Raw genomic sequence first — 20,629 nt, forward strand, 5'->3', positions numbered from 1 at the left:
GTGTCTCACATTCACACTTTGTGTCTCACACACACACACACACAGAGTCTTTCACACTCACCTCCGAACACATACTTGTATTATTCTTGTTGTTGTTACTTCCCACAATGCACATATATTCTCTAATTTTATTCTTTCAAAGTGCTATTTTATTTTTTTGGCTGGTCTACGCATTTCATAATTTTTATTTCTCTTTTATGCTTAAATATAATTCTTTGAGTAGTGAGTTCTAAAATGCCTAACCTGTCCTGGCTGGAATAATTATCCCTATGGTAATTTTTTAAAAATATATATATTATATCTAGGTTTTCTGTTTCTACTGATGGTGCACATCTGCACATTACCTCCATACTGGTGCACATAACAAAATTCATTCCACACATGCGTGGAAAAAAATAGAGGGAACATTGGTTATCAGCTATGGAATTAGAATGATTTTGCCTGCTCTATAATTAGTGACTAGCAAAAAGAAAAACACACCTGCCTATGTAACCATCATACTCATTTTTTAAGTGACAGTTTTGTCTGTGATTTCAAATTACATGAATATATAAAAATTGACTGTCAAAAAATTGTTGGCTCCATTGAGAAGACAGGGAGCTAACCCAGTTGTTGTACTTCATCCCAAACGTCAGTGCCAGCACATTTGTTTTTATTTTGGGATGAAGGCTGGGAGAGCTCTAAATTTACCACAAAAGGAGCATTGTGTATTAACCAGTGTCAGTGAGGTGCTGTAGTAATCAGTGAGCATCTATGATCTGCATGTACCTCTATCTACTAATGTGTCTTATGTATTTTACCTTCTTATTTTACCGGTATAATGTAACATATGGTGTTTATAAAGCATCTATCTGTGTGTTATCTAGTCACTGATACTAGTGATGGGAGAATCTTAAAAAAAATTGGTTCAGGTGAGCATTGCAAAGCTTAACAGGTACCAATATTAAGTGTTTTCTAAACTAAAGTGTTTTCTTTTTTAAAACCAATGAAAGCACTTATGAAGGCATACATACATCCACTAAGCTTTAATGGGGCTTAGTAGATAGAGCACTGGACCAGGGACTCAGGAGACCTACGTTCTAGTCTCAGCTCTTTCCACTGGCCTGCTTTGTGACCTTGAGCAGGTCATATCACCTGTCTTTGCCTCAATTTCCCCATGTTTAAAATGGGGACATGGTACTAACCTCCTTTGTAAAGAGCTACGAAAGCTGCTGATAAAAAGCATTTTACATAAGTTTGGTATTAATTTGGCAATCAATAAAGCTGGTGCAAAGTGACTTAAGAGCATCCACAAAGGGGTTTGTACCGGTTTTACTAAATCAGCTTTAAAAACAATTTTATTCTAACCAATGCAAGATGTACCTGTAGATAAAGTCAGAGTCCCACACATACTCCCAAACTATTGCATCTCTGGCCTTCTCTCTGCACCTTTGCTCTTCTGCTTCCCTTCTACCATTTGTGTACAAAAGAGGTCTTCTGAGACAGACTCTTGGCCATTCCCTCTAAACCAATTATAGCAAGAGCCTATGGGGAGCCAAACTTCCACAGAGTTTGTGAAAGACATTCAGATCTGGAGTTTTGATTCAAACCTGTCTCTATTTTTAAAGTCTCATTTATTTCATCCTAATTATCATGTTTTTCTTAATGAAGCAGCAAAGAGTCCTGTGGCACCTTATAGACTAACAGACGTTTTGCAGCATGAGCTTTCGTGGGTGAATACCCACTTCTTCGGATGACTTCAGATCAAGTCTTGCATCCGAAGAAGTGGGTATTCACCCACGAAAGCTCATGCTGCAAAACGTCTGTTAGTCTATAAGGTGCCACAGGACTCTTTGCTGCTTCTACAGAACCAGACTAACACGGCTACCCCTCTGATACTTGTTTTTCTTAATGTGAACTATATAGTATGGCATTACTACTTGGCAAGAGAATATCTATATCTATCCTGTGACTATCACTATGCTTTTTAGGTACAAGTTACAAAATATTTGTTTCCATTATTATTTTCATGGGATGATTTTATAATCTTATTCAGACAGCTCACAGTGTGACTTTCTTGGCTACACCACTCTGAAAGAGAATGTGGCATTCTGCCTTCATCCCCTTACTTTACAACACAGAGGAATGGCACTTTATTCCAGTAGGAAACAGACTCTGTCGTGTCTTATTGCTTAAATGTCCATCTCTGTTGTTTGATGACTACGTTAATGTTCTTGCAAAGCTGTTTCTTTTAAAAGAGTGAACTGACCTCAAATTCAATTTCAATCTGGTTTCAGGTCATTCAGACTGTCAGTGCTGCGGACAAAGATTTGTCCCCTGCTGGACAAAGGTTTTCCTTTAGACTTTCACCTGAGGTGTCCACCAAACCAAATTTCACAGTCCAAGACTACAGGAGTAAGTTGTTTACCCACATTACCAAGGGAAATGGTGGATTATCAGCTCTTGATGACTTCAGATCAAGACTGGGGTGCCTTTCCAGAAGATATACTTTAGCCAAACATGAGTTACTGAACGCAGTAAGGTGACTGGGTGAAATGTAAGGATCTGTGGTATACAGGAGGTCAGACTAGATGATCGAATGGTCCCATTTGGCCTTAAAATTTTTTAATCTGTGTAAATAATTTACATATTTTGTAAACTGAATATTTTAATATTATTGAATATGTAAATATAATACAGTATGTAAATAATCTCTGTTTTATATTTACATAATCTATTGCCTTAATCGTTCATGAATCAAAAAAAGGCCAACTAATCTGTACCAGTGTTTGTATTTTGTCGTCAAAGCCAAAGAGCACTACACAGCATCAGCATGTACATGCAATAGCCCATTTTTGTAAGTGCATTATGATTCATGCACGGTGAAGTTTTATACAAAGAGTTTCACCTTTCTTCTTTTTTCAGTTCATTTACTTAGTGCATTTGATAGCACTTATTACACAATTCACTGTTACATAGTCAGCCAGTGAGTCCTTTCTGATGATAGAAGGTGAAAAATAAGAAGCTGATGATAGAGTGAGAGAAGCCCAGAAATAGGAAGGTACGGGGTTGAAGGAATGAGGTGAAGTAGAATGTAGGACGAATATCTCAAGTCAATCTATTCTATTTACCAGCTCTATTTAGTGCCCTGAAATTTTTTCAAGATGTCAGAATTTTTCCCACTGTATATCACAACAAAACTGGGACCTTTATTTTTTTTTCCATTAAAAAAAAGAGGGAGACACCCCGAAATAGCCTGAATCAGAGGGAGTTGTGTCTCTCACATCCCAGTGAGTGCCTTTACCGCTGGGCTATTGGCTGTTCTGGGATGGCTCGCTCTCTCCATCTCCAGAAATTCCATCCTGGGTTTGAGAAACCTCTCTCATTAAAACTGTTACATTCCCACAAGAAGCTTTGGTTTCAAGAAAGCAGCACTTTTCATGAAAAAACTGCATCCAGTTCTACCTTAAGTTCAGCCATGAAATGAAGAAGGAAGGCACAGAAGGGAAATGAAGCATGAACGAGTTTGTCTCATAACATTGATTTTCTCCTTTGGAGGGAGGAGGGGGAGAAGAAATCACTGGGACCAGAGGCTGAGGGGAAACCACACCAAAGTAGTCTACCAGATTCTGCTCCTAAAGACATGTACTGATTCCTAGCAACTACAATGGCAGCAGTTTTGCCAGCCACAACCATTCAAACCTTATGAATTAAGGCTCCCAAAAATCACAAATGGCATAAAATCATGAGACATTAAAAGAACCCAAAAATATTTTAAGTGATTTCACGTTTTTAATCTTCTCTCTACAACTATGAGGTTTTAAAACATTTTTAAATGAAAGCTGAGATTCTCCTGATTCCAGGAATTTGGGTTTAAAAGGAAGAAAAAACACCAAGCACTGCAGGACTCACAATAAAATAAAAGTTACCAGAACAGTCACTACTGTGCCAGAGGCACACACATACCTCCAAAGAGCCTTTTTAGGCCTATTTTTATGCTAATTTCCCATAACAATTGATATTTGCATTTAGGACCAAGACCTACCTGTCTGTTGTTGTACTTACAAGGATTGTTCTACAATTAAAAAAAATGGTCGGTTTAATGACATTGGTCAGGGGTGTGAAAAATCCACACCTGCAGAGCAACATAGTTGAGCTAACTTAAGTCCCCTTATAGACAGTGCTAGGTCAATGTAAGAATTCTTCTGTTGACCAAGCTATCACCTAGTGGAGATGGATTAGCTCCACTGACAGGAGAATCCCTCCCATCAGTGTATGTAGAGCAACGCAACTGCAGTGGTGCAGCTGTGGCATTTGTAAGTGTAGACCAGCCGTAAGGCACCTAATCGGAATTAGACACCTAATCAGAACCATGGTTTCTGCTTTGTGATAAATTCCAGAATGTTTATATTCTTTGCCTTCACTCTGAGTTAGAAAAAAAAATAAACTTCAAAAATTACCCATGAAGATTTTTTTGGGGGGAGGAAAGGAGCATTTTGGGACTATTGAAATCTTTTCTTTTAATTTTGACATTACTATACAACATACAATTATTTTCTTAATGGAATGCCATGTTGATACTAAAGAAATCAAAATGTTCAGGTCAAAAATGGAACTTTTAGACCTTATCAGATAAGCTCTACCCCCCACCCCAGAGTGACAAAATGTTGTCAAAACTGAGACATTCCTGTGGGAAGTTTCAATTTCAATGAAACACCATTGTCTGACAGAAAGATGTTCAGTTGGACAATGTTCAACCGGCTTTAATCAGAATAGCATCTAGGTGCTTAAGAAATCTGGTCTATAGATACTTGCACTCAACTCCTATCAGCTTTAATGATTGTTGAACATAGGTATCTGAGAGCTGGATGTGGCTCTTAATCTTTATATTCAGTGGCAGGATTCAAAGGGGGAAGGGAAAAAACATCTAGTAAGTGAACTCTTGTAATGTTGCAGCAAATGATCTGAACTAGACAGTAATGCACATGGGGGAGATGGTAACGGGGGATGAGCACTGCAAGCTATCCCCAATTAGACCTGACAGTAAATTGCTTTCCAATCATGCTTTTCCTTTTGCCACTACTTAATCCTTTTAATCTTCACATCATTGCTTTCCTACTCAAGTTTGCTTGATTCATGTAAAGCAGTGGTAAGTCAGCTCCTGCTGGGAAGAAGTGGCAAAACTCAGCTCCTGGGAGCTCTGTGCAGTTTGTGCACTGATTAGGGGCAAATGTACTAATGGTATGAAGGGCTCAGTTGATTGCTGAAATTTTTTTCTTTAATTGTCTGTTTTCAGTGGGGTGGGGAAGTCGAGGGGCTATTGTGCTTCCTCCAGCTGCCTCATTGTCAAATCCAAAGGGCTAAAGTGAGACATATTCATAATGGGGACCAGATCCAAACTCCACTGCAAGGAAAGGAAAGGAAAGATTGAAATCCCCTGCTAATGGAATACCGGTAACAGAAAAAAAAAAAGGAAATATATATTCTTTTTCATTTCTGCTTTGAAATGTTAGCTGTCAAGCTTAGCTGGATAAATGTACACAAACAAAAAAGATTAGTTGTTGCCTTGAAAAAAAAACCTTGGCTGCATCTGATTTGAATTTGACAGCTTCAGTAATAATGAACCAAGGGGCTCACAGAGCATATATAATCCACTGATTCAGGAAGCCAGATTAGTTTTCTGCTGTTCAACAAAATACAAACTTTTAAATATTAAGTGAAGCACAATATAAACAATCCTATGATAACTGTCATGTTTTGCAGACAACACAGCTGGAATTGAAACCAGGAGAAGTGGCTACAGCCGTAGGCAGCAAGACTTGTATTTCCTCCCAGTTGTGATAGAAGACAGCAGCTATCCTGTACAGAGCAGCACAAACACAATGACTATCCACGTTTGTAGATGTGATTCTGATGGTATCATCCTATCCTGCAATGTTGAAGCAATCTTCCTACCAGTTGGACTCAGCACAGGGGCTTTGATCGCAATATTGCTGTGTATTGTTATACTTCTAGGTTAGTTTTCATCCTGTAACAAAGTACGTCTCTGATTTTACTTGTGAATTAACTTGAGTCACCATAGTTCCATTTATTGTTTAACAAAGGCCACTGAAAATGTACGACTGTTTACAAAGAGAATTTTTATGCTTCTACCTTTGTAGAAAAATATCCCAAAGCACTGACCATTAATTTGAATCCGAGCATGCAATCTGCTAACTGCTACATATTTCTTATGGAGCGGGAAAAAATACCTTAACAGTTTGGTTTGAAATGCAAATTTTGCTCTGAAACAGTGTTGATTAAATACCTTTCATGAGGAACTGATTTCCATATATTTAAAATTACTAAGTCTGCACAAGCCGCTACCTGGTAAGGGCCTTTCTTCAATTATTATGAGGGATTAAGTAAGAAGAATGAAGAAATGAGACAGGAAGACATAATTATAATGTAGACTGTGGCTGACTGGACTATTGCAAAATAATATAACATTTGTACAGATTCCATAGCATGACGTTGATGCTTGAGTACAAGCTCTCTTTACCATAAGGTCTTACTTATACAGTGTAATTGGCAGCCCAGGCTACTGCCTATCTTCCCCAGAATAAAGCCCTAGTACACTAGTAGTGTAATCAAACCTACTTTATTGCTTACACAATAGACTGGGTAACTCAGATTCTGATAGGCACTTCAAGGTGTTAAATGCCCTGAATCCAAGCTTTTCAGACCAGCTCCTTACACAGAACTACTGGTGGAGGACACTCACCTGAACACACTCACTCCCGGCATATAAGATAGTTATGCAATGGAACAAATTACCTAGGGAGATTGTGGAATCTCTGTCCTTGAAGGTTTTTAAGAACAGCTTAGGCAAAAACCTATCAGGGATGGTCTAGATCAGTGTTTCCCAAACTTGGGACGCCGCTTGTGTAGGGAAAGCCCCTGGCAAGCCGGGCCGGTTTGTTTACCAGCCCTGTCCGCAGCTTCAGCTGATCACAGCTCTCACTGGCCGCGGTTTGCTGTTCCAGGCCAATGGGAGCTGCTGGAAGTGGTGTGGGCTGAGGGATGTGCTGGCTGCTGCTTCCAGCAGCTCCCATTGGCCTGGAGCAGCGAACCACGGCCAGTGGGAGCCGTGATCGGCTGAACCTGCGGACAGGGCTGGTAAACAAACCGGCCCGGCCTGCCAGGGGCTTTCCCTACATAAGCGGCGTCCCAAGTTTGAGAAACACTGTTCTAGATCACTGATTTACAACCATTTTTCATTTGTGAACCCCTAAAAAAATTCAAATGGCAGTGTGGACCCTCTTGGAAATCTTAGACATGGTTTAAGGATCTGGGAGCCACAGTTGAAAACCACTGTTCTAGATAACACTACTACTACTAATAGTCCTGCCTCAGTGCAGGGGACTGGTCAGGTCAGGGTTTCTCAACTCTGGGGTCAGAACCCCAAATCAGGTTGTCAGAATGTTTCAAATGGTAACAACTTCACTCACACAAATTTAGTCCAGTGAGGGGGATAGGCCAAACCTGAGCAGGGCTTCAACCCCAAAGGTTGCAATGCCCAGAGAGGAGAGCCAAACCCAACCAATCTCACAGTACAGAGCTGCAGGAGCTGCCACTGAGGGGCGAGTGCCTGACAAGACCCACCCCCCACAGGGGACAGGATCTGACCGAAGCCACCCCAGGGCCTCCACCCTCAGACTATTTACTGGGTTGAGACAGGTCGTAAACTTTTACAAATGGGTCCTGAGCCCAAAAAGGTTGAGAAACACTGGACTAGATCACCTATCAAGGTCCCCTCCAGTCCTGCATGTCTATAATTCTATGATGTGACACAGCAACTGGGTAATACGGATTATAGCAACAGCTGCTAAGAGAAGGGGTCAGTTCCATCACTGATTCCCACAGAACTCCAAGGCCCATTTACTTTGGCTTTGTACAGAGTAGAGGATTTGGGTCTGTTAGTGGTTCTCTGCACTCCACTCAGTGTGGTAACAGTGTGCTATGTTACACTTGACCTAGGAACATTCATTTGTCATTGACAATCTTCAGTACTCCCCATAGCCTAACGTGATCTTCTATATCTCAAACCCACTTCCTACTATGTATTGTTGTATTGGTAACTTAGACGCCTACTCCATAATTGTTATTTAAGAAACCTACCTGATACAGAGATTTTAAAATCAGATATTTCAAAAGTCAACCTGCTGTACCCTTAAGATTCATTTTCACTAGAAAATTGCACTGAGTTAGAACACCACCTTGAAGAGCCATGTTAATTAACAAAATATTATTGGCTATGATCCTGCAGTCAGTGTAGACAGGGAGAAGTCATGTTCAGTACTGTATCACTGGTTCCTGGGTAAATTATATGGACCAGGGTTTAAGCCCAACCAATTTATACCATGTTGAACATGATTTGTCCCTGACTGCAAAGTCACTATCAGCATCATGTCATTAGTATGACTCCTCAAGGTCATGTTCAAATATTATTATGAATTGTTTTTCCACCAGAATATGCTGGTTTGTGAAAAATAAAAACATATAGCAAAATATGTCACCATTAATGAAAATTAATTTCCAAACTGAAAAACAAACAAACAAAAAAATCAGTGATAAGGAACATTTTGACCTCTTTGATTGGTTTTCTGTTTCAAAACTATTTTTGTTTCAGTTATTTTAAAATGTGCTTTATAAAATACAATATGAAATTAGAAAGGCAAAATCTGAATTAAAAATTCTGATCAATCCAACTCCCTCTCTCCCCCCAATTTCAGCTTGCAGGAAATTTTAACAATTTTCAATTTTCTTCCATCCATTTTGGAATGGAATACATTTTCACATTGTGAAACTACCTTAAAAACCAAATATATATATATGATTCCTACATGGCTCTATAGTAAAGGCAAGCCCTTTGGGGGCTTATTCATTATTCGGTGCATAGCTGGCAATGATGGGAGTTAGGTGCGTCAAGCTGCAAATACTACCTTACTGGTTACAGCACTGCTTAAAAAAAAAAAAGTAAAGCAGCAGGAGCATGTCTTCTAAATAAAAGATCCCTTTGATTGCTCCTATCTATCATAGAAGGATATATTAGTGTCAGCAGACAGCCAAGGTATTTCCATACTTGTCTTAATATACAATTCTTCCCTTGTTCCAGTCATTGTTGTGCTGTACGTGGCACTTCGAAGGCAGAAAAAAAAAGACACCCTGATGACCTCTAAAGAAGACATCAGAGACAATGTCATCCATTATGATGATGAAGGAGGTGGGGAGGAAGACACCCAGGCTTTCGACATCGGTGCCCTGAGGAATCCAAAAGTGATTGAAGATAACAAAATACGCAGGGATATAAAACCAGACACTCTATGTTTCCCACGTCAGAGACCACCAGTGGAAGACAACACAGACATAAGAGATTTCATTAATCAAAGGCTGCAGGAAAACGATGTGGATCCCACTGCACCCCCTTATGATTCACTGGCAACCTATGCCTATGAAGGAAATGGATCTGTAGCAGAGTCTCTGAGCTCTATAGATTCACTTACTACAGAGGCAGACCAGGATTACGATTACCTGAGTGACTGGGGACCCCGCTTTAAAGTCTTGGCAGAGATGTTCGGAGAGGAAGAAAATTATAATACTGATAAAGTCACTTAAGGGAGGGGAAACCCAAAAGGAAAGAATAAGAAAACTATAACAACAACAAACTAAAAATAAAACCCAGGCTTTATAGGACAAGATTCCTTTGATTATAAAAGACAGCACCTGTTTCCAGCAAGTTACTATATTTATCATACTGTCAGTTTTGGTTTGGTCTGCAAAGGGAGGATAAACCTTGTAAGATATACTTTTTTTGTTGGTGTTTTTTGTTACTTGGGAATAACACTGAGACAAACTCAGGCCTATTAGCTACAATGTACTGATATGACAACTTAGACAGAAGCTAGCTTTCTGGCATCATGGTGGAAGAGTGGTAGATGTTTCTTAATTCCACTAAAGTGCCTATTGAAACTTTTATCATTTAAAGCGGTAAAGACTCTGCTATGATGGTGTTACAGAACTGACCTGTAAACTGAACATAAAGGACATTATCTTTATGTCAAGAAGCAATAGCAACATGCTGACTTCTAGTTCTTTTAAAACAAAAATGAAGATAACTTTCTGGAATATATCCAGCGACCACAACTCAAGGGGTAGTGTTTTGGATTTTTATTTTATTTTAAGGAATAATAATAATAATTGTATGCCAAGATATCACATTTCTTCTGTCTGCATTTCACTGAAAAATTGAATAAAAAATGCTATTACTCAATTTCAAGATGTAAAGCCCAAAATTAAAAACACACCACACTTTGATCTTAGCATACATAAAGGAATATTTAAAAGGTTAATCAGTTACACTTTTTCCAGGATGAGAGAGAAAATTATGAAAACATCTGTTCTTTTATAGGAAGGAAACTTCCCTTGACTCCCACTCATCATGTACAGACAGGTTATTTGTACATCAGTGGTGGTTTTAAGAGGGCTAATGTATTTTTTAGTATCAGTGGGTTTTTTTTCATTGTAAGTATGACTAATGAAATATATATAAAGAACTTCACATCGCTTTTCTTTGAAATTAGTTTGTCCTTCTGTCAATATTGTAGACATACATGACAGAGAGGACATATATGTTAAACTCCTGCTGGAACCTGCACAACTGGTCCTAAAATTCAGGATATGTCATACTTTCGTATCAGTGCCACTGTGGTGTCAGATGTGTCAAATGTCTTAGAGCACTCTGAAAATGAAGTCTACAGTAGTCTTCAAGAAAATATTCAGTGTCAGATTAAATTATACAGTAAAATGTTTTATATACATACTCGTATACTTAGAGAAGTGGATATCATTTCAATCATGTGGTACACAGGCATCATTCCACTGAAGATTTATTGTGACATCATAAACAAAGTTCATGAAACTAGAAGCTCCAGCTGGCATTTCCTTGTATTACATTTTTGACATTTTTTTTCATCTGATTTTTTATTGCATTTTTTCTTACACTTTCAACAAGCAAACAATCTGTGGAAATATTGATCATTTTGATACTGATTGGCCTGGATGATGCCACATCAGTATTAATGTTGAATTGCCTGCTGATCTAAAATATGGTAATTTTTTTTAGAAGCAGCAGTTTGTGGCCCAAAGTGAATACACATTTTTTTTCTCTCTCAGGGCTTGGCTACACTTACAAGTTGCAGCGCTGGGAGTTACAGCGCTGGTCATGCAGCTGTGTAGGGCCAGCGCTGGAGTGTGGCCACACTGACAGCTACCAGCGCTGCAGTGTGGCCACACTTGCAGCACTTTCCAGCACTGTATTGAGAGGTGCATTGTGGGCAGCTATCCCACAGAGCACCTCGTCCCGTTTTGGCGCCGTTTTGGCGCTGAGTATTGTGGGAAGGGGAAGGAAGTGTGCGGGTCATTCCGCTTCCTGTGTGCCAACGCCCCGTGGTGCATCGCTTCACATCCCAGCATTCACTCTTTCCGGCAACGTTTGGCGCCATTGTGAGTGTTTTACTTTCTGTGTGAATCGCGATTTCTGTGGCAAATGGAGCCCGAGCTGCTGAGGACTGTGCTGATGAGTGTCGCCAGCACAACACGTTTGGCAGTCGAGCTATTCCTTCAGCTCCAAAGTGACAGTGAGGAGTCTGACGATGATATCGATATCGATTCTCCTGCCGCGTGTGACACCAAAGTGCTTGTGGCATTCACGGAAATGCTCAGCACCATTGAACGCCGCTTTACGGGCTCGGGAAACAAGCACTGACTGGTGGGATCACATCGTCATGGAAGTCTGGGATGACGAGCAGTGGCTGCAGAACTTTCGTATGAGAAAAGCCACTTTCATGGGACTGTGTGCTGAGCTCGCCCCCACTCTGCGGCGCAAGGACACAAGATTGAGAGCTGCCCTGACGGTTGAAAAGCGGGTGGCTATTGCAATCTGGAAGCTGGCAACTCCAGACAGCTACGGGTCGGTCGGGAACCAGTTTGGAGTGGGAAAGTCGACCGTTGGAATCGTTTTGATGCAAGTTTGCAAGACAATTAATCGCATCCTGCTAAGAAAGACCGTGACTCTGGGGAGCGTGCAGGACATTGTGGATGGCTTTGCACAAATGGGTTTCCCTAACTGTGGAGGGGCGATAGATGGGACGCATATTCCTATTCTGCCCCCCCCCACCTGGCATCAGAGTACGTTAATCGTAAGGGGTATTTCTCTATGGTTCTCCAGGCGCTTGTGGATCACCGCGGGCGTTTCATTGACATTTACACAGGCTGGCCTGGAAAGGTGCATGATGCACGCATCTTTCGGAACAGTGGCCTGTTCAGGAAGATGCAGGCAGGGTCTTTTTTCCCAGACAGGAAGATCACAGTAGGGGACGTCGAAATGCCCATTGTGATCCTTGGAGACCCCGCGTACCCGTTACTGCCTTGGCTCATGAAACCCTATACAGGGAAGCTTGACAGGAGCAAGGACCGGTTCAACTACAGGCTGAGCCGGTGCAGAATGACTCTGGAGTGTGCTTTTGGCCGTTTAAAAGCTCGCTGGAGATGTCTCTATGGGAAGCTAGACTTGGGGGAAAGCAGCATCCCCGCGGTTATATGCGCTTGCTGTACCCTCCATAATATTTGTGAAGGGAAGGGTGAAACATTCAGTCAGGCATGGACCACCGAGGTTCAAGTCCTGGAGGCTGAATATGCACAGCCAGAGAGCAGGGCTAATAGAGAGGCCCAGCACAGGGCTACAAGGATTAGGGATGCCTTGAGGGAAGAATTTGAGGCTGAAAGCCAACAGTAATGTTTGCTGCCTTGCATGGGAGTGAATTGCACTGTTTACACTGTTATTCTATTATCCCTAATAATAATATGATTTGCAGTGCCTCTTTCTTTACTGGGCTAAGGTATCTTTAACTATCTGCTATAATAAAGACTGTTTTCAAAGCCAAGAATTGTTTTATTGAAAAGAAAAAAACTTCCTTGACAGACAGACAGACACACAACATTTCATGAAAACAAGAGGGCAGGGGTGTGGGTTGGTGAACTGTACAGTCACAAGTTTGCATATGTCCTGTCTGGAGTGCTGTTTAACGAATCCTGCACTTCAGGGTGCATATACTGCATGGTGATGGGTGTTGAGTGCAGAGGGTAAGGGTGGTGGTAGGTATCAGGGCTGGTTGGTGAACGTACAGGTGTTGGAGGCAGCTGGTGGTGGTAAGAACCTGAATGCTGGGGAAAGGCAGTTTGAGCTGACATTGGGGCACAAGGCAAAAAGCTTTGGGACGGGGGGGGGGGGGCTGTGGGGCAGCACGGGACTGCTCTGCCTGCATGGCTACGATAGCCTGGAGAGAGTCCGCTTGGCGCGACAGGATGTCTAGCAGCTGGTTTGTGCTTTTCCTCTTTGCCACAGCGTTTCTACGCCAATGTCTCTGGCGGATCATGCTTTCCTTCTCTCTCCACTCCTTCAATTCCTTTCTCTCTGTAGCAGAGTGATGAAGAACAGTTTTCAGCATGTCCTCTTTGCTCTTTCGGGGATTTTTTCTCAAATTTTGAAGCCTCTGTGCAGTGGAACATCTGCTCAGTCCAGTAGTCAAGGTCACTGTAGAAACCCAGAAATGACAACATTTAACAGGGGCAGCATTGTATCCACTATCTCCAGACATGAATTGTTACACTGAGGGAGTTCTCACTTTAGCATTCTTTTACCACACGCATAACACAACAGAAGCCACGAAATGGTGAGTGAGGGGTGCTTATAGAGGGAGAAGTGGGGCTTGATTGATAGAGGGGAGCTGGTTGCTTCGGGTAATCTGGAGTGATAGAGGGGTTGAGTGAAGATGCAGCTGCAGGGGTGATCTTCACTATCTCCCTATCTCTTCACTAAAGAGTCTCCCAACATTTTTCACAGGAGTTAATCCTGGAAGATGTCTCCCTGCTGCGAGTCACTAGGGAACAGCGGGAGGCTCTTTTACAGCAATGTGGATTCCGCCCGGGACCCTATGCGGCTTGCCTGTGTTCAGAAATGGTCCCCCCACCACTCGCGGCACAGTGGCGCGGACGCGTCAGCGTGACTGGGACAAGAAACACAGTGGCTCTGCCTATAAACCTGTGCAGGCATATTGCCCACGCTCTGGCTGAAACTTTTGCTGAGATAACTGAAGCAGATTACCGTGACGTGATAGACCACATCAATGGGCTATTCTAGTCTGGCATGCATGCAGCCATAACCCCCCTTCCTCTCCAGAAACATTTCCACCCAGAAAATAAAAGCCGCTTACCGGTAACCCGCTCCTCTGCTTGTCCTTCTGCAACTGCTGGCTGCTGCGATTGGGTACTTTCCTCCTGGCTTGAGAAGAGCTCCTGGCTGCATGCCTCAAGGGACTCTGGGGTGTCTTCCCCCATCCCAGGAGCTTCACTCGCGGTTTCCTCCCCTCCCCCGCCGCCTCCGCCTCCTCCTCCTCCTGTCCCCCAGCCAGCTCAGAAGTGTCCATCATTATCCTGGGATTGGCAGTGGGGTCACCCCCAAGTATCGTGTCCATCTCCCTGTAAAAAAGGCAGGTCGTGGGGGCAGCTCCGGATCGGCGATTGCCCTCGCGGGCTTTGTAATAGGCACTCTGCAGCTCTTTAATTTTCACCCTGCATTGCAGCGTGTCCCGATCATGGCCCCTATCCAGCAAGGACCTTGATACCTGCTCAAAGATATCGTAATTCCTACGGCTGGAGCGCAGCTGTGCCTGCACAGATTCCTCCCCCCAAACACTGATGAGGTCCATCAGCTCGCCATTGCTCCATGCTGGGGCTCGTTTGCCGCGTGGAGGCATGGTCGCCTGGAAAGATTAACTGATTGCACTCCACACACACCTGGCTGCAGCAAACAGGAAGGAGATTTTTAAAATTCTCGGGGCATTTAAAGGGCGGGTCACCTGAGGCAAGAGCAGTAGAGTGCAAACTGATGAGCAGAGTGGCTGAACAGGAATTCTGGGATAACTCCTTATTCCCTGGAGGACACTTAAAGCGCTGGTGAGTGTCCACACCTGCTGAGCAGCACTGGATCACCAGCGCTGCACTCCTTATACCCCTGCCGGGATGGGTTTTCAGCCTGCGCTGCAGCCAGGGAGTTGCAGCGCTGGTTGTGCCCTGCAAGTGTGGACAGGGTGTAATTGCAGCGCTGGAAAGCCTCCACCAGCGCTGCAACTTGTAAGTGTAGCCAAGCCCTCAGGCTTCTACATTGGTCCATAATCTGCTTGCGCTGCACTTGAGGTCTATGGCATTGGCAGGGTGAGTGTGAGCCTTGAGTGAATTACAGTCTTTCATTCACCAAAGGACGTCTTATCCTCTGCCATCTAAAGAACTAATAAATGTCAAGCACAGTTAACACATTTTAATCAAATTTAGGGCTTGATTATAATTCACACTAAGGTCACTTTACACTGCTCTTAAAATAGGTGTAAATTACACTGCTAAAGAGGTGTAAAGGGACTGTAGCATAAATGAGAATCAGGTCCCAACTGTGCAATTGTAAAACAAAACTTCATGTGAACCATTTGCTAGCATTTGCCAGGGAGGCTTGATCCAGCCAAAATTCACATTTGTGGAGGCACCCCTTTCTGTGTGTTGTATATGTGATGCACAAACAATGAGGAGTCCTTGTGGCACCTTAGAGACTAACACATTTATTTGGGCATAAGCTTTTCTGGGCTAAAACCCACTTCATCAGATGCCACAATCTCTCACTATAGTCTTTGTGGTGTGTTGATTGTAATGGATTTATATATGATGCTTCATCTCTGTTGTGGACAGGAATTTCATCAGCGCTCTTCTGCCATAGCAAAATTAGGACTTCCATACTGTCCATTCCCCCAGTGAAGTCACAGGGCTACATTCAGCTCTTGGTAACATTACTCAGGGTTCTTTACATATATTTCACTAGTAATCCCTACAGTAGTGTAACAGAGAGCAGATTCTGACTGTCTGATTTTACAGAGCATGAATGTCACTAAAAGTTATAATTTTACTGGATACTGGGAGATGGGATATTGGGGCTCTGGAGCAAACTGGAATTTAGTCTGGATAGTGCAGCCTGGACTCCAAAGGTGGTAGGCAGAGAATATGACCCTTGTCATGTCATTGCTCACAATACATATTTAAGAAGAGAGTTCTTGTTTGCTAAACAAATATAAAATGATTATCAAATGCATATATTTTTGACATTTAAGAGGTTTGTAAATGAGATGTTCCTATCATCTAGCTAATCAACTTGCAGCAAGATTTTTTAATTAAATGAATTAATATGCAATTATTAATATTAACTTAATTGTCAATCTTAATTAAAAAATTTATTTCAGCCACTTAATTTAAAGAGCGATCAAGCAGGTTTAGCTCAGCCTGCTGAAGTTACTGTTGGACATGGATATCTGGAACAAGGGAGAAGGACGGGATAGTAGTTAATGTGTGGTTTGGACACTCCATTCAACTCATGCCTTTACCACAGACTTGTTGTGGGACCTTATGGGACTTTTTAGAGCCAGATTTACAAAAGGATTTAGATGCCTGAAAATGCAGCTAGGCAGCCAGTGGTATTTTGAGAAGTGCCTTGGTGCTGAACTCCCGTTGAGATCACTGGCATTTGGCACCTAAGTCTTCCGAAGATTGTAGGTGCCTATCTGCAGTACTTGAAAAATGTGCACATGCATGTGGACTAGGGAGGCACTATAGGTCACAGACACAACAATAAATAAATAAATAAATACAATGAATTGAGCTGGGTGGTTGCATGGTGCACTGTAAGCACAGCTGTACCAAAGCTGCTGCTCCCAGATTATGATAGGATGCCCCCCCCCCACACGCACACACTTTTTGAAGACCGTTTATGCATTGCCTGTTTATATCTTTAGGCATCCAATTACCTTTGAACATCAGGCCCTTAGCGTCAAATCCAGCTCTCATTACAGGCCATGGAGTCTTTCCATTGGATTTAAAGGGAGATGGATCAGGCCCTTAATCTCTCTGTGCCTCAATTCGCCATCCTTCCTGCTCCTCAGTGGTGTCATGATTGTAAATACTTAATGACTATGAGGCTATTGGATATCATGATGATAGGGGCCACGAAAGAACATAGATAGATATCTAGGTCTACAGGTCCGAGCATGACTGATGATTTTGGGTGTCTGACACATCTCAAAAACAGGCCCTTTTAAGGGGTCACAAACTGGACATCCAAAACACTCAGTAGTTATTTTTTTTTTAAAAAAAAGGGCTCCAATCCTGCACAGTCATGTGCATGTAAAGATCCCTGTGCTGGGGAGGAGCCCCACTGACTTCAATGGGATTCCTCCAAACGGGCACAGGGGTCCATCTGCATACATCTGGTTTTTTCACTTGTGTGTATTGGTACGCATAGGTGGCAGGTTTGTATGATTTTTGGTGGGGCCCAAAATGGTGGTGCCCCCCCACTCCCGCCCTGTAAGCCGATATAAAATGAAGCTACAACACGTCAGTGCCACAAGATTACAAGGGTCAATTAAAAGTGGAAAGTCAGAAGCAGCACTTGCCTACTTCAATATACAGTATTATATTTTGTTGCACCTGTTGTGATGAAGTGGGAATGTTCTTAATATTTTCTCTGAATACTGTGTGGGTGCCTCAGTTTCCCCTTCAAGATGCCAACTGAAGGTGTTGGGGACAAAGAGATCAGGTGGCCTCCTTGTCCGGAAGAGACACAGAGGCCAGATGAGGGAGTGTCAGTTTGGAGCTGGCTGGGGAAATGGGGAGAGACCCAGAACTTGGTTCTGGGCTCCCCACCCCCCAAGATGGACCTGACAGAGGGGTTCTGTTTTCTGTACCAACAAGCTCTGTTTAAACTGTGTTCCCGTCATCTAATAAACCTTCTGTTTTACTGTCTGGCTGAGAGTCACATCTGACTGCGGAGTTGGGGTGCAGGGACCTCTGGTTGCCCCAGAACCCGCCTGGGCAGACTCGCTGTGGAAAGTGCATGATGTGGAAGGGCATGCTGAATGCTCCGAGGTCAGACCCAGGAAAGTGTAAGCTTCCTGGAGACAGTATGCTCCGAGAGAGGAGGCTCCCCCAGAGTCCTGACTGGCTTTGTATGGAGTTGTTCCAAAGCATCACAGCATCCCCTTCCACACCATGCACTTCCCAGAAGTCTGCACAGGCACTTACACTCCCTCCTCTGGCCTTTGTCTCTTTTCCAGGCATTAGGAGGCCACCCGATCTCTCTGTTCTCCAACACCTTCAGTTGGCACCTTGCAGGAGAGTGGCCCAGGCCATCAGTTACCAGGAGACAGGGTTTCAGCCATTCTCTGTGCAGACAGCTCACACTGTCCCTCTAGGGCTCTACAACAATCACACCCCCTTATCCCACCATCTAGATCCTTGAGAAATGCAGAGAGGAAACTGAGGCACCCACACAGTATTCAGAGAAAACATTAAGAACATTCCCACTTTGTAACACCTGTATACGACTAGTTATATACTTTAAAGGGGTGTAAAATAGTCAAGTATCGTGCTAAACAAAATGATACTCCAAACTGACCACCAAATTTAAGTTGCACGTTTTTCCCCTCAGGTGAGGGTTCTGGGGTGGGGCTGGGGATGAGGGGTTCACAGTGCAGGAGCGTGCTCGGTGCTGGGGGTGCAGGCTTTGGGGTGGGGCAGGGCTGAGGATGAGGAACTTGGGGTGCAGACAGGCTGCCCCAGGGCTAGGGCCAGAGAGGACTCCCCATCACCACCACTGGCAGCAGCAAGCTCCAGGGAAGGGACCCCTCCTCTCCTCCCTGCCCCCCACAGCACACTCACTCTGCACCACAGTCACTGCACATGCTCCTAGGGCCCCTCTCAGGTCCAGAAAGCTCACTCACCTCCTCTATGATGGGTACTAGGGGGTGGGGGTTGCCATCACAGGTGGCCTTCCATGTTGCTGCCCCTCTCCATAACTTCACTGTGGATGGGGCTGCCCCTTGCCCAGCATGGGGCAGAAGTGGGGTCTGCACGGTGATGGCTATGGGGCGGGGGAGCAGGGACGGGTGTCATAAAATTCACCCAAGCCCCAGCTGCTCAGGTAGGTCTATGAACCCCCTCCCCCATCTGCCCTGTGGTGGGTGGGTGCTGGAGGGGAGGGGCACTGCCTTCACATATGGCTTCCTGCCTCCCTGACCCCTGCTGCAGGCTGCAGCCTGCTGCCCCTCACTGTAGCTTCACTGGGGGACGGTGGGAGGGGATGGCATGGGACTGCCCCTTCCCCAGTGTTGGGCAGGAGTGGGGGCTGGGGCTAGGGCTGGGGCTGGGAGGGAATCATAGGGTCAAACACTCACGGAAGCCCCAGCAGCTGCTAAGGTGAGTGATGTCCGTCTCCTGGCCGGAAGTCCCCTCGCGTCTCCTCCAGGTAGGGGCAGGGGAGGGGAGAGGAGGAGGAGAGGGCTGCCGAGCACTGCAGGGCCCCCTCCACTCCCCTCCGAGGTGCTACAGCAACAGCAGCTTGGACTGCTGTTATGCTGTAGCCCTTAGGCACAGCAGCAGCAGCGGCAAGGGAGAGAGACACGCTGCCTGCGTTCAGGCAGGGAAGCTCCGGGGCGGGGCGGGGAGGGGGGAAGCTCCAGCCCTGGCGGCGGCGGCGGCGCTCCAAGCAGGGGAGAAACCAACCTAGCTCCAAACATTGGTGGAGCAGAGCCCCTGCTTGGGAATATTCCTGGGGCTAAAGCCCCAGGAGCCCATATAAGTCGGCGCCCATGTTGGTACGGATTATCCGAGTGCTGCTCACCTGGCCAGCCTGTTACCATTAGCAATTCCTTTCTCTAGCACTGATGTAAGAAATTGCTATAAAGATAGAGGTGTAAGGAGATCTGAGTTAGAATAAAAAAAAAGAAAATTGATGGGTTCAAATTATGACTATATAAGACTACAGACCTTTTTGTGTCATAGTCTGAAGTGGGAGTTTTATAGTACAGAAAAAAAGACTTATTTTTAAATGTCTCTGTACTGAAAAGATAAGTAGTTAGAAAAGTCCAGATGGTTTAACTACATTATCAGAATTAAAATATGCATTGAAATGTAGACTCAAGAACATTCTCCTTTGTAAACCCGAGCTTTGTAAACATGGCTCTTAAAATGTGGATTTGCAACGGAGCCAAAAATTCAAACTGCAAGAATTTGGGAAGAGATGGAAAGAGGGTGTTTCACACACAGAGATCAGTTTGCATAGGATGCAAAGGAAGTCTGGCCTAAATTGTTCTGTGTTACTCCACGACAAATCCAGGGTTACTCTCCACTGAAGACAATGGAATTAGTTTGTATTTACACTGGAGAACATGAGAATAGACTTTGGACAGGCCGACACTACAAATGTACAGCTGTGCTGATGCAGTGGCTCTGTTGTAGCACGTCTGGTGAAGGCACTAAGCCGACGGTAGACAGCTCTCTCATCGGGATCGTAAGTCCACCTCCACTAGAGGCTGTAGCTATGCCAGAGGAAGAGCATGGATTTTTCACACTCCTGAGCAATGCAGTTATACTGAAGTACGTATGCAGTGTAGACCAAGCCTTTGTCTCTGGAGTATATTGTAGACCAGAGGGTATTTAAGTGCATCAAAGGACAACCTAC

The 20,629-nt window shown here is 43.9% G+C and overlaps 1 protein-coding gene across 3 annotated transcripts in view; it reads left to right on the plus strand.

Annotated features, from left to right (window-relative positions):
* CDH12 (cadherin 12) overlaps positions 1-10,253 on the plus strand; it is a 914,698-nt gene extending 904,445 nt beyond the window's left edge. For all 3 annotated transcript variants that reach the window (XM_045005599.1, XM_045005600.1, XM_045005601.1), the window contains 3 exons: positions 2,277-2,394; positions 5,743-5,994; positions 9,137-10,253. In XM_045005599.1, coding sequence (XP_044861534.1) covers positions 2,277-2,394; positions 5,743-5,994; positions 9,137-9,636 — 870 coding nt within the window. In that variant the 3' untranslated portion in view covers positions 9,637-10,253. The remainder of the gene's footprint in view (positions 1-2,276; positions 2,395-5,742; positions 5,995-9,136) is intronic.
* The last annotated feature ends 10,376 nt before the right edge of the window (positions 10,254-20,629 follow it).

Source organism: Mauremys mutica, chromosome 2 (assembly GCF_020497125.1).
Source record: "Mauremys mutica isolate MM-2020 ecotype Southern chromosome 2, ASM2049712v1, whole genome shotgun sequence".
Classification (NCBI taxonomy): domain Eukaryota; kingdom Metazoa; phylum Chordata; order Testudines; family Geoemydidae; genus Mauremys; species Mauremys mutica.